General features: G+C 41.3%; 1 protein-coding gene across 3 annotated transcripts in view; it reads left to right on the top strand.

Moving 5' to 3' along the window:
* Nucleotides 1–16188, top strand: part of LOC131450102 (receptor tyrosine-protein kinase erbB-4-like) — a 253626-nt gene that overhangs the window by 207336 nt on the left and 30102 nt on the right. For 2 of the 3 annotated variants that reach the window (XM_058622190.1, XM_058622192.1), the window contains exons 18-20: nt 3814–3936; nt 5400–5498; nt 10015–10200. In XM_058622190.1, the coding sequence (XP_058478173.1) occupies nt 3814–3936; nt 5400–5498; nt 10015–10200 (408 nt within the window). The remainder of the gene's footprint in view (nt 1–3813; nt 3937–5399; nt 5499–10014; nt 10201–16188) is intronic. The other variant, XM_058622191.1, reaches the window with a different exon arrangement.

Here is a 16188-nt window from a genome sequence, read left to right on the forward strand (position 1 = left end):
AAAACCCACCAATCTGAATTAGAAGAATTGAACGGTAGTCCTTGTGATTGGCTAATTACGTTGTTTCGAAGTGTGATTTGAATTTGAAAACAATCTATTAAATAGAAACCAGTTGTTAAACTTAAAAAAAATAAAAACTTCAGTCGGTATCTTGTGTAGAATTTAAGCTGGTATTGTCACCAGGCAACAAGAGATCTAAGCACCTCTATACTGAGACACAGATAACACTAAAAACTTTTGAACTTGAATCGTACAAACGTTTTTTTTTCTATTTAACTACAACCTACCATTTTAAATTATGAAATGAACTTGTTAACTGAATTTAATTGACCTTTATTGAATGTCATTCTCTTTTTAAACTGTTGTAGTTTATTGCTCCAAATTTGGGACAATAAAGTTAAACCTAGGATGGAGGTTTTTTCCCTTCCTGCTTGACTATTACAGAATCACTCATAGCCACTTCTGTCATCTCTCTCACTCCCCCTTGTATTTATTCATCCCTCATCTGTCTTGCATCGTCTTCTCGCTCACTCACTCCCTGCAGTGATATCCCAGCGGGCTTACACCGCCGCCGCAGGCCCCGGCAATAACACTAGCCATTAAACGGCATGTCATTGCCTCGCTGCGGGCAATGTCATCCATTCTGTGGACCGGGCCTGCCGGAGCAAACGCTGGTCCTATTGTGCTGATGGTTTTATATCACATTGAGTAAGTGCTGGTGTGGCTGAACGACTGATATATGGTCTCATTATATTGTTTGACGACCGTGGTTGAGCTGGGTGATTATGCTGCTGATAAACCGCAGCGAAAGAGGGACCCGGTGGGCTGATAGGCTCATTAAGACATGTATTGATCAGAGGCATTGACTTATAGTGCGTGTGTGTGTGTGTGTGTGTGTGTGTGTGTGTGTTTGATAATGATATGAGCACAAATCTGCACGTTATCAATTTTTCTGAGTGTGCCCTCTCGTCTGGTTGGCTGGAGGAAATGAAGAGTGCACTCACCGGGGGGCGCTTTATTAGGTACGCCTGTTCAACACAATATCTAATCAGCCAATCACATGACTGCAAATCAATGCCTAAATCCATCAATATCACGTTTTTCTTTTTTTTTTTATCCTATCTCATGCGGCAGTGCTCCATTATGTTTTACAGTAAACATCTCAAAGTCCTTGGCAATAAAACAGACTCTGTTCCTGAAGCTAGACTTATATTTAGAAAGAAAATGGAATTGCAATATCTTTAAGGGAAAAATTGCAATGTAACAGTATATTTTCTCATAAATAATGTTCCAAACGTCTGCACAGAACCTGGAAATCAGCTTTGTGTGTGTATACTCGACACGTGCAGCATGGAATGAGCTGCAGAAGGACTTGAACCTTAGAGAGTTAATTGCACTGAATGCTTTTGGAATCAGAATAAAAAGAACCCAATGCAGATTCATTTAGATGTTATTGTTTTAGTTGAGTAAGTTGTTGGAATTACTGCGCCGGTGCCTGCCTTGAAAATGACTTTCTTACCGTCAGTGGGAGTCGTCCCTGGTTAAATAAAGGTTAAATAACGTCAAATTAAACCTTGAGGCAGAATGGCAGCACTTTATTCAGTGTCCTGTGTTTCTAATAAAGTGGTCAAAGAGTGTGTGTGTGTGTACATACGTGTGTGTATTTTTGTGTTCCTCCCTCTGGCTCAGATCTATCAGCAGCTCAGTTACAGGTGCCAGTTCCTGCTCTTTATATTTAGCAGCCAAAGCTTTGTTGGGCGGCTGATGGTGAGGCGGGTGGCCGGCCAGCTGCTGGGACTCAGCTCAGTGTCAGCTGTTACTGGCAGCCAGGCAGCGCGGAGGAGGCTTGTCATAACCTTGAATTGGAATTTGTTTTGTATGTGCACAGCTGGTGGAGCTGCTACTCTCTGTCAGCTGTGATAGCAGCTGACACCAAAGGCTGCGATTGTTTAGTGGGGTGGGCACGCGGCAGAGGGCGGCAGCCCACTCTAATGGCTGCCAGTTTTGACAGTACTTCATGTTCACACCCCTGGATGTGAAGTATTATTATTATTATTATTATTATTATTATTAGTCTTTCATAAAAGTTGAAAAGTGTGTGTGTGTGTGTGTCACGTCAACCTGACATGGAACAAAAGAAAAGCATGAATGAGTTCTTGTAATTTTGGACCCTACTTGCTTCAAGAGGTCTTCAGTAGGATACTTATTCTCAACCTTATATAAATATGTGTGTGTGTCAAGTCAATTCCAACATCACAAACACAATTTGCTTCAAAGGGCTTTAAGGCCCTGGTATACTTCCACGCCCATGCCGTGCACGCCAAAGTGCATTGCACGTAATCGCGGACCCTGGTATACTCGTGCGTCAGGGTTCTGTAGTATCCCACTTCCCCATCGGGTGGTGGTACAAGTCTGGACACTGGGAAAGGTCACAGCTGAAAGGTCCATTGGGCAGGGGAGTCGGAGTGTAAGCCGGTTTCGGTGGTCACCAGGTCAAGGATTGAATGACTATCCTTGGCGACGTCTTCCTCTCTTGTCGGAATCTTTTTTCTGCTTGGTGAGCGGGGCTTATACTCCACCTACCAGTGGGACGGAAATTCAGTTCACACAAGAGTCTGCGCGCGTTGTGCACAGAATTATACCAAGTATCCTTAGACCCTCACGCAAGTATCCTTAGACCCTCACATCGATAGAGGACAAACTCAACAAAAAGCCTTGCCCTGGATGGACAGACGTGCAGTCTGTGTCAAGTTCAGCAGATTACAAGCAAAAAAGAGTGGAAAGAGAAGAAGATGGAGACCAGGCTCATTTTGAATATCAATAACGTCATTAATGACATCATGCCTCTTGCACCAACACCATCTGGAATTGGTTCCAGCTCCTCATCTCACCCTCAGAAAAGGACAAGCCATTGATAAATGGGTGGATGAGGATAATATTAGCGTTAGCAGTAATGAGTAGCTATATGATATATAGTTATAGTTAATATTTGAGCTGTGGTGTTGAAGGTCTAAGCCTATTGTAGCATGGAAAGTTTTAAGTTGAACTTTAAATATAGGTTGAGTGTCTGCCTCCTAGACCCAAAGTGGGAGCTGAAAGCTCTGCCTCCCATATGTGAGTGTTTTGTCGCTTTCTGTCCATACAGATTTTTAAATCCACATTCACTTGATGCCTTCAACTGAAGAGCAAAACTCTCAGCCATGTTGTTTTTCATAGTTATCAACATTAACTGTTTAGAAAAGTCTAGAAAAGTTTTTGGTCGCATCACTTGGTTTGAAGCAGACCATGATGATCTAAATGTGCTCTGAACCAATCTGTCAAATATGTCTTTCATGTGTTAGTAGCTGGATGAATGAGGCTCCTGTGTTGATACGTCTTGATTCCATTGCCTTTAAAAGTCTCGTGGAAGACTCCCACGAGACTTCGCTAAGGTCTTGAGATTCCGCGTTTATTTTATATCTCATTGTCGTGTTAACTCTTTAAACTTCGCGAGCCATGATTTGGCTGATGCACTTAGACGTTATAAAATGAGAAACCAGATGTCCTTGAAATGCTCTTTTATTTTGATTGTATGTGCACGTCGTATCAGGCGGACTTAACTTTATATTTACAATGTCAAAAATGTTTGCTCATACATTAAAGGCACCCAAGTGTTGGTGGTATACATGGTCACTGTGAAGCTGTGGTGCATTCATTTTGCCGTCAGATTTTAAGCAAAACAACACAGTGGATACAAAGATACAAATTATTGTGATTTAAGAAGAGATTGACCCCTCTATATCTAATATATGTGTGTGTGTTGTGTGTTTTCAGCTGGTGGAGCCTCTGACCCCCAGTGGAACTGCACCTAATCAGGCTCAGCTGCGGATCCTGAAAGAGACGGAGCTGAAGAGGGTCAAGATTCTGGGTTCGGGAGCTTTTGGAACCGTCTACAAGGTCAGTGTGCGCATCTCCTCGAGCCTGCCAGTGTGTGTGTGTGTGTGTATATGTGTCCTCCTTCAATTATACAGCCCCCCGATGATAAATCAAACGTCAGCTCAGTGGTGAAGACGACACTCAAGCTCACACGCTCTGCCCTCTCCCCGGCAGAACGCTGCTTGACAACCTAAAACAACAAGAATAAACATTCCCTTTATATCAGTGTTTCCTGACAGATGTGAGTCTGCTCAAGGGCTGCTCAAGGATCTGGAAGAGAAAGAGCCGTTCGCTTGCCAAATTCACTGCCCTTGGCAAAATTATTCATACCGCCCCCCCAAAAAAAACTCATACTCATTGAATAAACACTGCACTGTCTACCAGCGGCTTTAAATTCTTCTCAGTAGCACTATTGACGGGCTGCCTTGTAGTTTTATAGCTATATTTTATTACAATTAATTTGCATACTTCGCCTGCCATCAATTTATAACCGTATTATGATCCGCAGCTTCTTTGCTTGTAGCAGGTGATTGGATTTAGTAAAGTGAATAAAATCCTAATGTGTACTAATTTTATTCCTTGTCATTTTATTGAAGGTGTTTAGACTCTCCTGAGAATGAGCACAGCTCGGAATTTTTTTTATTTTATTTTTAGTTTTGTACGGTGTCTCACATGGCATGCTTACACACACACACACACACACACACACACACACACACACACACAGGCAGTAGGTAAGTCTGGGGTATAAATTTTAGTCACTTTGCCATTTATTAGACTTCTGTCCTTGTCCCAGTATGTAAGCAGTAGTGGGGAATTGATTTATTGAATGAAGTGTGTCATGACCTCCGTTACACTAGATGGCGACGTACACGCGGAGGTAGACTCCCAAAGTCATAAAGGGCTCAATAGTCGAGTCATGGTCAGACAAGAGTCGTCGGATAGGGACAAAATTTGGTGAGTTTGTCAGGCTTACTATTTTTTGACGTGAGAGAAAGTGGCCAAAATTGCGTGAAGTGCTACATTTCTGGGGGGTTTTCTATCATGACTAAGTTGCATATAGTTGTTCTGATTTTAACCAAACTTGGTACGCTTGTTGTTCTTATGATTCCAAACAAATTTCCAATGTATTTCAATTAGCTCCGCCCACCCAGAAGTGGGCCATTTTGGGGAAAAAAAAGGCTAGTCTACGCATTCAACAAACTAGTTTGAGCTAGCTGCGTCAAACTGTGTCAAACTCTAAGATTAGAATTGAAATCTTAGAATTCATGCTGTTTTATTTATTTATTTTTTTCCTTTCATAGAGCAAATTCAGACCACTTAAGATTACATGTCCGAAAAGAAGTAAGAGGAAGTATAAACTTATCTAGTCCTACCCATTTCTAATCTCTCAGTCAACTTCCTTAACTATATGGACACATAATACAATAGGAATAAAAAGTAAAAGTTGATGTAAAACGATGTTTGGTTGTGTGTTTTTTCAGGGCATCTGGGTCCCAGAAGGTGAGACGGTGAAGATCCCTGTGGCCATCAAAATCCTCAATGAGGCCACCGGTCCCAAAGCCAACGTTGAGTTCATGGATGTGAGTATTTGTCCTGCCACTACTTGCATCTGCTTTTTTGTATTTATCAACTAGGAGACGGAGTCTGTCACATGGTTTAAATGCTGTGTTCTGCAGTAAACTCTTATGAGCGTACCATCTCAATCGGAGCTCATAATAAAGTGAACTCTGCCATTCAGACAGACATGTATTGAACGGGACTCCCATTAAATAAAGGCACTTGTTTATATGAGACGGGACTTTATTGGAATCTAAGAGTGAAGGAGGAGCGCTATGGGAGATTCACACCTATAACTTGTCTCCGTTTTCACATAAGTGAAAATATTACCTTATCTGGTTGAGCATGCATGACATGACTTCATATTTTTGATTCTTTTGTAATTCCAGTTAGAAAACAACAACAGGAGTTCCCTCTATTTTTCCTGCTCTGATGGTTTTATTTGATTAAAGTGTGAAAGGAACAGATTAGAAGCCCGAATACACTGAATTCACTCCTCTCAACTGTTATTATCTGCAGTGTTGCTGAGCAATTTCCGGAAACATTTTCCAATTAAATCGACAACAGAAAAAGATAATCTTCGAGTTTGCGAATCAAAATATGTGTTGTTGCAGCCTTAAAATCACCGCCTTTAAAAAAAGAAAACACGCATCTAAATCATGCTTTTATTTGCATTTTGAGTCACTTTCACTCATGCGAGACTTATCGACTTCTGAAATTAGCAGCCTGTTTCAATACTGGATATGTTTATTGTTGAAAAACTCTCAGTATAATAATGAGGTTGAATAAATTCTTTGTAAGTGACCATGACGCAGCTGTGATTTTCCACCTTTTCTCCTCTCCTCACTCCTTTACCTCTGCGTTATCTTCCTTTCGACCATCTCCCCCTCCTCCCTCTCCTCTCTCCACTTTTCCCAGTGGGGGTCTCTGTCCATCCAGAGCCAATATGCTCTGTCTGCCGGCTTGTTAAACAGCAATCTAAAGGCAGGCTCACGCCTCACCACTGGGAAAGCGGCCACTGGAGTGCCAGCTCCAAACACACTCTGGAAATCCACACACACATAGATAATCAAACAACACACACACTTTACAACAACCGGCTCCCCAGGTGGCGGCGGTGGCCTCACTCACGTGTGAGCTGATATGCTTGTGTCGGCAAATATGTGAGCGAGTGAGTGAGTGATATGTGAAATGCAAAGGGCTAATAATGTTCTCATTAAGTGTGTTCTCATGCACACACACACACACGCACAAACACACACACACACGTTCGCACACAGCGCTGTGTCAGTCTATCACCTAGCTTGTAGAGTGTGTGTGTCATGGAAAGTGAGCAAGGGAGTAAGACGTAGACGGAGGGTCACCTGGCAGTAATGGAGGTCAGTGCGGAGGGAGATGAGCGAGAAACCAAAACACACACACACACACACGTTCCACACATCTCTGTGTAGCATTTAGCCCCAAGAGTAGAAAGCAAGAGCTAGAATTTACCCCAACATAGTTTACAACTCCCTGGTCTTTTGGGATCACAGGGTGCGAATAAAAGTGCTTGCTCTGCACTTAGTTTTGTGGCAAGCTGCTCAGGAATTGTCACTAATTACATATTATTACTCCTTTAAATGGTACTCTCTCAAAAGCTAACTAAGCTAAGCAAACTAAGATAGTGCTAGTGATAAGTTGGGTGTTCCACATACTAACTGTTTTATCACTGAGTTGCTTTTGCATTTCTCAAGGAGACATCATGTTACCTCGGGCTTTTTACAGTTCTTTAGATTTTAAATAATCAACCAAAACTAAAAGTCAAATTCATAATAAGTAACTGTCTTTGCATTCATTTGATTCTCAAACAAGATACACTGGTGAGAGTCACTTTACATTGTTAACCCTTTAACGACTAAGCCTCAAAATGTCTGTCTGGCTTATTTTAACCATTAAAGGGCCAGAAATGCAGTAAAAAATGTTTTTACTGCATGTTAAAATAGTGTATTAACAATTTAAAATGAAGAAAAACACTGTAGTTGTACATAAAAAAAAAATATATATATATTTTAATTTTATTTAATTGTTATTACGGTGAAATTACCGTAATAACCACACGTTGGGTTTGGCGTGCATCTTCTGAGCTTTTAGAAACTGCTAGCACAAACCATATATAATTATTAACTACTAAAATTCAGCGAATATTAAAAAGACAGCTGTAGTAAATAAGTTACTACCCAACACTAGCTGTGTTTACGTGAACATAATAATTGGAATTAAAGCCCAAGTGGAATAAATCTGCTTAATGTAAACCGTCCAATCAGAATTACTAATCTAAAATAGTTAATAGTTGTTACAATCCTGACTCAATGAGGTCAACGTGACCCGTTTGTTGTCATAGCCCAATCTCTTATTTTCATGCCCCTGAAAACAAGGAACTTCATTTCTAAACAGACTAAATTGAACTGGATTATTATTTTCCTCTTCCATTCTTTCCTTCCCTTCCCTCTCCTTCATCATCCTTGTTGTGAGAGCTGCGTAGATGAGGCCGCAGTCGTATAACATGCAGCCGTTGGAGAGGGAAGCAGGTGGTTTTATGAAGGAGGAGATGTAGTGGCACTACTAAGCTGCTGCAAGGCTCTGTGTAAATCAGTTCACTGATGTGCCACAAGCTGTGCCGTGGCCTATGGCCCGGCCTCTCCTCTTTGGAATTAATCTACTCACACCCACAGTACCACCACCGCAACCACCGCCACCACTGCTCCCCTTAAAAGCTCATTCTTTAGTATCTAAATTTAAAAAAGGCACCTCATCTATCTATCATCTTCCCCCAGGGGCCAGGCCTGGATATACACCAGCATGACCATTTGCTGTATGCCAGAGAGAGGCGGAGAGAGTGTGTGTGCTCGAGTGCATGATCATGAAGAGAGCTGCTGAGAGAGTGTGAATGAGAGGTGTGTGGTGGGGGGGGGGGGTTAGAGGATGAGAATGACTGAAGTGAGTGTTTTTAACTCAGAGTGGAGCTTCTGCGTATATACGCCCGTCGTAACGCTTCATCACCGGCGCACATGCTTCCACTCACGGCTCCGCAATAACAATTACCCGACGTTGAGCCTCGGCCGCTCAAATCGCCGTGTTCATCTGCTGCTGAGACAGAGAGAGAGAGAGAGAAGCCATAAAACGCATTTGCATGCTGAATCAAACCAGACAAGAAGAAAAAAGAAAAGTAGCTCATGAAATCAGACACTCTGTTTTTTTATTAGACAGCATCAGGAATCATAAGCCTTCTTTAATATATATATATATATATATATTTGGGATGTTTTGATTTGCACTGGTGCAACATTTAAGAACCTCTGCGCAAGTTGAAAAATGAGATGAAAAGCATCAGATGAAGAGATGTTTCTGCAGGCTCTTTTCTCCGCTCTGGGAATGCTCCGTGGACAGATGCTGTGGATGTCTTAATTTATGCATCCTGCTCCACCTCCGTGAGGAAGTCTTTGGAATACAGCGTGGCGTTTTTCAATGGAAAAAAAGAGATCAAATGTAGAGGTGACTCCCTTTGTTTACACCACCATGGAGTTCACTGCACTCTTTAAACCCTCGGACATTGAACAGCATATCCCAGAATTAGACAAAATGAATATACCTGACCCTTATAATATCTTCTATGATCGTTCCGAGTGTGTTTTTTAACCCTCGGGATGTTTGGGAATGTGGTAAAAATGCTCTCTCCTTCTCTTGCTTACTTAAGTGTCACCAACTTACCAAACAAAGCAGCAGTAGATCAGAGGCTCCCATGTCCACGACAGCTAAAAACACAGATTTTCTCTATGGAGTTTGGTGCAGGAAAAACTAATTAAAATTAGCAACTTACATTCCTAAGCACAACCCTATAAACTCAGTATAGACCAGCTGAAACTGACAAATATCAAAGGCCTCTGTGTAACCCTGGCACCCGTAATTTGTCTCCCGAGTCTTCCTCATTGTATCTTTGTTGAACCTAACGTCACTGGGGCAGAGGATCGATAACTCAACCACGCAGTCCTCCCCAAGGTCGACTCTAGGTATCAGCAGAGGAAGGCGCCAGACATTTTGACATGACGTCTCTGCCCTCTCCCCCTTTTCTCCAAAACCATATATATACCATAACTCTAGGATTCACAGGCAGAAGGATGGAGGACGCCCCAACTGTCAACTCTTCTCAGATCTGAGCTGTTTCCGACATTTACAAACTCTAGTTTCCAGGTGGAAAAGGCTGTCTGACAAGGCTGATCTCATGTCAATATGAACCTTACTTACTCACAAAACCTGAACTGATCCCGTCAATGACATTGACTTTTTAATGTAACTCTTCTCTGTAATGCTCATATCTCATGCCTACTGAGGCTCCAACTTTGAACAATGATCCAACACGGACATAAGTATTGATAAGGCATCAAACTGTGCAACATTTTTTCAACGTTCTCTTTTGTTTCAATGTATCCCCAGCTCCAGTCATTTGGAGGCATGAAAGTCTTCTTAGTCCCTCTCTTGTCTTCCTCTCCCCATCTCACCCAGGAGGCCCTGATCATGGCCAGCGTGGAACACCCCCACCTGGTGCGTCTGCTGGGCGTCTGCCTGAGCCCCACCATCCAGCTGGTGACGCAGCTCATGCCGCACGGCTGCCTCCTCGACTACGTGCACGAGCACAAGGACAACATTGGCTCGCAGCTGCTGCTCAACTGGTGTGTCCAGATCGCCAAGGTGAGTCAACACCGCGGAGCTGATTTCTGGTGCTGCGTTTACTGTACTGTGTGTGTGTGTGTGTGTGTGTGAGGAAGGGTTTCGTAGGTTCAATTGCTTTGTGGTTTGTGGCCTTTTTTTTATTCTGTCCGAAATCTGTGTGACCTTTCCATACTCAGGTTTTCCATGTTGCCGTCCAGGCTTAGTGGTGGTTTTATGACAAGTTTTATATAAGTAGCACGTTCAGTGAAGCTGTGATAGATCTTACTAATCAGCGTCAGTTCAATTTTACTCTTTAATTTTGTGTACACACTTGTTTTTAATTTCTTAATATCATGACCTTTATTTATATATTTTGTGAATTCCTCACACACTATAAGGCAAAGATTTGCAAAGTATTAAAAATCCCCCTCCGTTGCTGCGATACATTATTGTGTGATATAATGTGATTATAAATCACTGTAAGTGTCCACGGGGCATTTTAAGTAAAGTAATGAAATCCCTGTAGATAAATATAATTCATTACAAGTCGGTTATAAGTCACTATAAGCACTCACTATAGGTCTGCTTTAAGATTTAAGATTCATCCAAATAGAACAACATAAAAATGCATATATTGCACATTATTGAATTTGTATGAATGGTTATAAATATATGACACACTATTGGCCTAATAATGACTTGTTGTAAATGCTTACAACTCTGATTATATAGAATTTAAAGATGCAACGGGATGCTTTATATGCATGTTCATAATGTGTTATTATAGATGTGGGCTTTAGGGGGGACGTGCAACAGATTATGCAAATTGTTTTCTCGCAAAGAAGCAGATGAATATTTGAAAGCCTATCATTTTCAGGACAAATGCAGAGCTTATTTTTTTTTTTTTAGTGGCTGTTGCTGGCGACTCTTGTAAAAATAACTCAAAATTTGCCCCCGTTGATCCTAATTACCCCGTTGCGCTTGACACATTGATCATTTCCACGACCTCCCTCGCGGTAATGTGACGTCGTCAAGCCGGAGCTCTACTCCCAGAGGCGAATTATTCCGTCAAGAAACGAGTGACGACACGCACAAAGTGAACTAATTACCGTCCATTATTTGCAACTCAAACAAAATCTGCGCCCGCGAGTCGCTCTGGGAGCAGCGAGGCTTGAAACGTATTTTGTGTGCACTCGCGTACACAAATAACATGTGTGTTTTGTTTGCAAATGAAGGCAGGCAGCCCGGTCTGGTGTGATTGAACTTGTGTGAGTCATAAGTAGAGGATGGCAGGAGGCTGCGGGGCTGCTGGTGCTGTACATGCTGTGCAGGCAGACATATGCTGTGATGTAGCAGTAAAACTTTCCCCCGTATCAGTGTGACGCCATTTATAAAAAACAAAAAACTATGTTGAATACTTTTTTAATCAGTTGTGGTTTGTTGACGCTGTGTCACTTCATCAGTTTGCTAATTAGTATTATGAATATACAGTATGTGGTCTTTGCTGTTGGTAAATGTCGTTAGGAAATGCGTGAAATAAAAAAAATGAGGACAAATTGGGCAATTACAAAGCTTAACCAGAAGAGGTTTTTGTCCAGTTTATTGTGCTGACCACTCGCTGAGGGCAGCTCACTTTCACTTCATGTCATTTACATTTGTCAAAAAGCTAAGTATAATTGCCCCTGTGATGATGGCAGCTAAATTGACAAGAAATCACCTAATTACACACAAAATTATGCAATAATTAGTGAGAGCTCTGCCCCTAGGGACTGCGAACCGTGTTGTTCCGACAGTTGTGGCGTTCATTTGATCCCTGCAAATAGATATGAGAGCATGCAGGATCATTTTAGCTCCCATAAATGATCTGTATCTGTTGCATCTGAGCTGCTAAAAGGTTTTTCCCCACTTGACATTTGCATGTCATGTGGGGAAACCAACATTTGTCATCTGAAACATTTGCTGTATGTGGCTCGGTGTAGATGACAGACGATTATCTGGATTTGTTCCCCCAGATATAGGTTCTTCATTTCACGGGTATAAATCTGTAATCTTTTTCAACCAAAAACTCACTTTGCCACTTTTAATGCTGTAGTTAAACTGATCTTTGACATGCCAAAAGAAGTCACCTAGAACGACCAGTGTCGCAGTGTAATATTTAGGAGGGTTTATTGGCTATCTTTGTGTATAATTGGAGCCTTAAAAGAGACCTTATGCACTTCAGGCAAGGGCCTCACTTTAAGGTAGCCGCCATGTTTCTACGGCAGCCTGAAAGGACAAACCAGCCAAAGCATGCATTTTGCATGAACTGAAGAAAAGGGGAAGGGTCCTCAGTTGTTGCAATCTGTAGTCTCACCAGTAGAGGTCACTAATTCTTACAAACTAGCCCTTTAAATGGTGGCTCATTTTGTAGTCGATCGCTTTGAAATTGCAAAAGCTCCTGTTCATTGTTTTCTATCATTTTTCTTTCATGTATTACACACAGGTCGAGCTTTTATAATGATTGTTTTGTAACAGTTGCATCCATTTGTTTCTATTTTAAAAAATGTAGGAAACAAGTGTTAGTTTTGCATCAGTTTTAAAACCATGACAGCGGCAATATCCTTGGATAAAACAGATGCTGCACTGAAACTAGAGTTGCAATAATCTATTTCTTCGTATTTCTTCCCTAATAATTCAGCTTTACAACATCTCAGTCCTCGTTCACCTTTCAAACCGTAGTACCATTTCAAAAAAACAACAACCTTCATCTGCAGATCATTTCCTTCTTGTAACAGATTCTCTTTTTCATCAGTCAGACTCTTGGCATTGAGGTGTTTTGATCCTAGTCAAAGACGATATATTGTCTTGTTCTGATTGTCTGATTCGGTGACGAGCGTGTCAGTTTCATGGGCCGGGGCCTTCAGTGTGGCAGAGCTTAACCCTTTCCGTTCCCCCTGTGATGGATGATCCCCGAGAGCTTGAGGAGCGGGTTACTTAAGCAGGTACTTATTGGCCTTAATTGGATTCGATTTCACCTGTGGCGACAGCAGGAGGGGAAGTGTCAGTTTCCTGGCGGTTCTGTAAGTGAGGAGGAGCAGGGGAGAGGATTATTCACCACTGTTCTGGAACCACTCTTCACTCTGACGTCCAATCCAGTCAATTGGCCGTGATTGATAGGAATAACTGCGATTCACTCGTGTGGATGATTCCGTTTGACTGATATTGATAGACTGATTTGATAATTTAGAGACTCAATTCACACAGTAATAGCCTCAGAAAGACTTGCCCTTTCCAATAATGCCGCCATCTTTCTCATTAATAAGTAAAAGCTATCTAAATGCTCGTTAAACTCTCACATGGGACTTAAAGGTTTATATCTTGAGCTGACGCGTCCTAATGATCACATGTGCGACGTCTGAGTCTTGTCTCACTGTTTTCATTTGTTTCTGAGCAGCGAGGCCATTCAGTCACGCAAAAAAGAAAAGATAGTCTCTTAGGTTCGCTTCTGAGCAATCTTTTTTTCCACTCTCAAGGTAACGAAGGGAAACTTGTCCTTCCAGGGGAACGAAGACACACACACACACACACACACACAATTTTCCTCGCAAAAAGGGGGGAGAATAATTCACCACATGCTTTCAATCGGTTTGTAAAAGTGCACGTATGACAGGAGGACAGGGTGATGAAAAGGGTATGAAAAGAGCAAAGATCTTCACAGCCAAGCCAAAGGCCATAAAATGACGCATCAAAGGCCGAGGACTTTTCTTGTAGCTTTTGTGTCCCGTTCTTTGTGGTAATCTCAGTTTATCCAGCTGCCGCCTTGAGCTTTATATTTACGCTTAGGCCCAAGAGTCTCACTGAAAGGCAGGTATATAACATTGATCATTACACTTCAGTAATAACATGGAAATGATATGGTCATAATATGTCATAGATACCATCTTATTTCAAATGTAATAGCGAATTAACGCAAACGTTTCCAGGCAACAAATTCCTTGGGACCCACAAAAAAAGGGCAAATTTGTGCATAATTCAACAGTTTCTTTTCTAACTGCTTCCACCCTTGTTATACAACAAGGTACTGTTGAGTTGAAGTCATAGTTAAATTGTGTGTTTAAACAGAAAATGACTGCTAAATCACACTATTGTGAAGTTGCAGTGAGCTGATTCTTGTGATTTACTGACACAATAACAGTAGATATGCACTCTCTAATTTACTGCAGAAGTGCTAATTCAACTTGAAGCCAGTGATTTACCATGAATTTACTGAAATATTGTACATTTTTGAATCTGTGGGTCCCAACCAGTCTCTATTCGATTCTTAGACTAATGATAGACTAGAGTAATTCTTATCAGTGACGTTATTTCCTTATTCCTAAACAAAAAAAAAGCAATAGTTGGTCAATATCAATCAGAAAATGTTCAGATTGTGAACCCAATTCTTTAATGTGATGAAATGAGATTCAAAATCTGTCGTGTAAAGATGTAAAAATTAATGAAATGAAAACTGCTTCACTCATTTGTGACTCAGAAATGGTGGAAAGAAATGCTCCAGCCCTATTTTCTTTACTTTAAGTTATATCTATTTGTCTATTTGTCTCTGTGTAGACTAATCCGTAACAGTGCATCATATTCCTAAGATATGTTGATGTGTATTTGGATACCTGAAGGAGTCTGGTCTCCTCCAAACAAGCTTTCATGTTGTTTATCGTGAAAACAAAGTGATGAATGCCTCTGTAATTTGATCATTTTTGGTCACATCAGACTGTAAACACAGACAAACCTCTCTGCTACCTGCTATCATCATTCTCCCTCACAACCTGAGTCAAACCCAAGTAAACACCATTACTTTGCCGTTGATAACTGCTCTCCAAAGTCTTCTATTCATAAGTGAGACAACAGAAACCTCCCCATCATCACTCTGCACCACAGAGTGAATGGAAGAATGTAAACACAATTATTATGGAAAGTATAATGAGGTGTGCCGGGGGCCTGGTAATGTCCAACACAATCATTCTTATGAAGAAAAATCTTTCGCCATTCACATGAAAATAACCGGCAGAATATTGTTCAGAAACGGTTAACTACAAGTACCTGCAATCAGAGCTGCGGGAGCTGGTGAGCGATGAAATGAACAAGCGTGAGTCCGGTCAGAGCCGGATTAAATAAATGGACTATACTAGGCAGACTGTATTTTTTGGGCCCCCCTCCATCAATGTTATTTATGAAGTGAAATCTGAAACTTACCAAATTTACTAATAAAAGTTAATTCACATTTTACATAGCGTAGTCTTTGGTTACGAGTTGGTTCTTTGTATGCCAAAATAAGTCATGTGTCGTATATTAAACAGTCTATCAGACTATTTTTTGATTTTTATTACCGTATTTATACGTTACTACAAGGCTCTATTAAATACTATTAAATTATCCTTATCTTATCCATTTTGCAGAAAATCTTAATTAAATGTGTTGATTAAATTGAATAGTTTATAGTTCCGAGGAAAACTGAGACAGTGCCTGACATCCGAACAGCAAGGTACCATCGCTGATTCTGGAATTCAAGGATGACAAGTGTGTGGCGTCAAAGTCAAAGGGCAACATTGGGGTCACTCTCGTGTGGTTTGGATTCAGACAAGCACCCACCGGATGGTGTTTTCAACTTGGGCTCTGTGTTCATCCTACGCTGGCGTATAAATGAGCGATTTTCCAGCAGCCGGCAAAATTAATCTTCATTGGCATCTGTCACAAATTGTCCATAAAATGGCTGCTCAAAAGCTGTCATTGCAGGACGTCTCCTCGGCCGACAAGGAGACCCCATGTCTTTCATCCCAAGTGCTGTGGACATGCTGAATGGAAATTGCACTCGCACTCTTGCATATTTGTACTTGGTATTAATTTCCATCCCCTTGCACTAGTTACGTGATTTACTGTTGTTGTTGTCGTCGTCGTCGTCCTTTTGTATTGTGGCTTTCTGTGAACCCCTGCTGCATAACAAAGTCCCCATTGTGGAGGACTAAAGATATCCTTGAACACTGAAACTCGGTCCTT

This window comes from Solea solea, chromosome 2, assembly GCF_958295425.1.
Source record: "Solea solea chromosome 2, fSolSol10.1, whole genome shotgun sequence".
NCBI classification, from domain to species: domain Eukaryota; kingdom Metazoa; phylum Chordata; class Actinopteri; order Pleuronectiformes; family Soleidae; genus Solea; species Solea solea.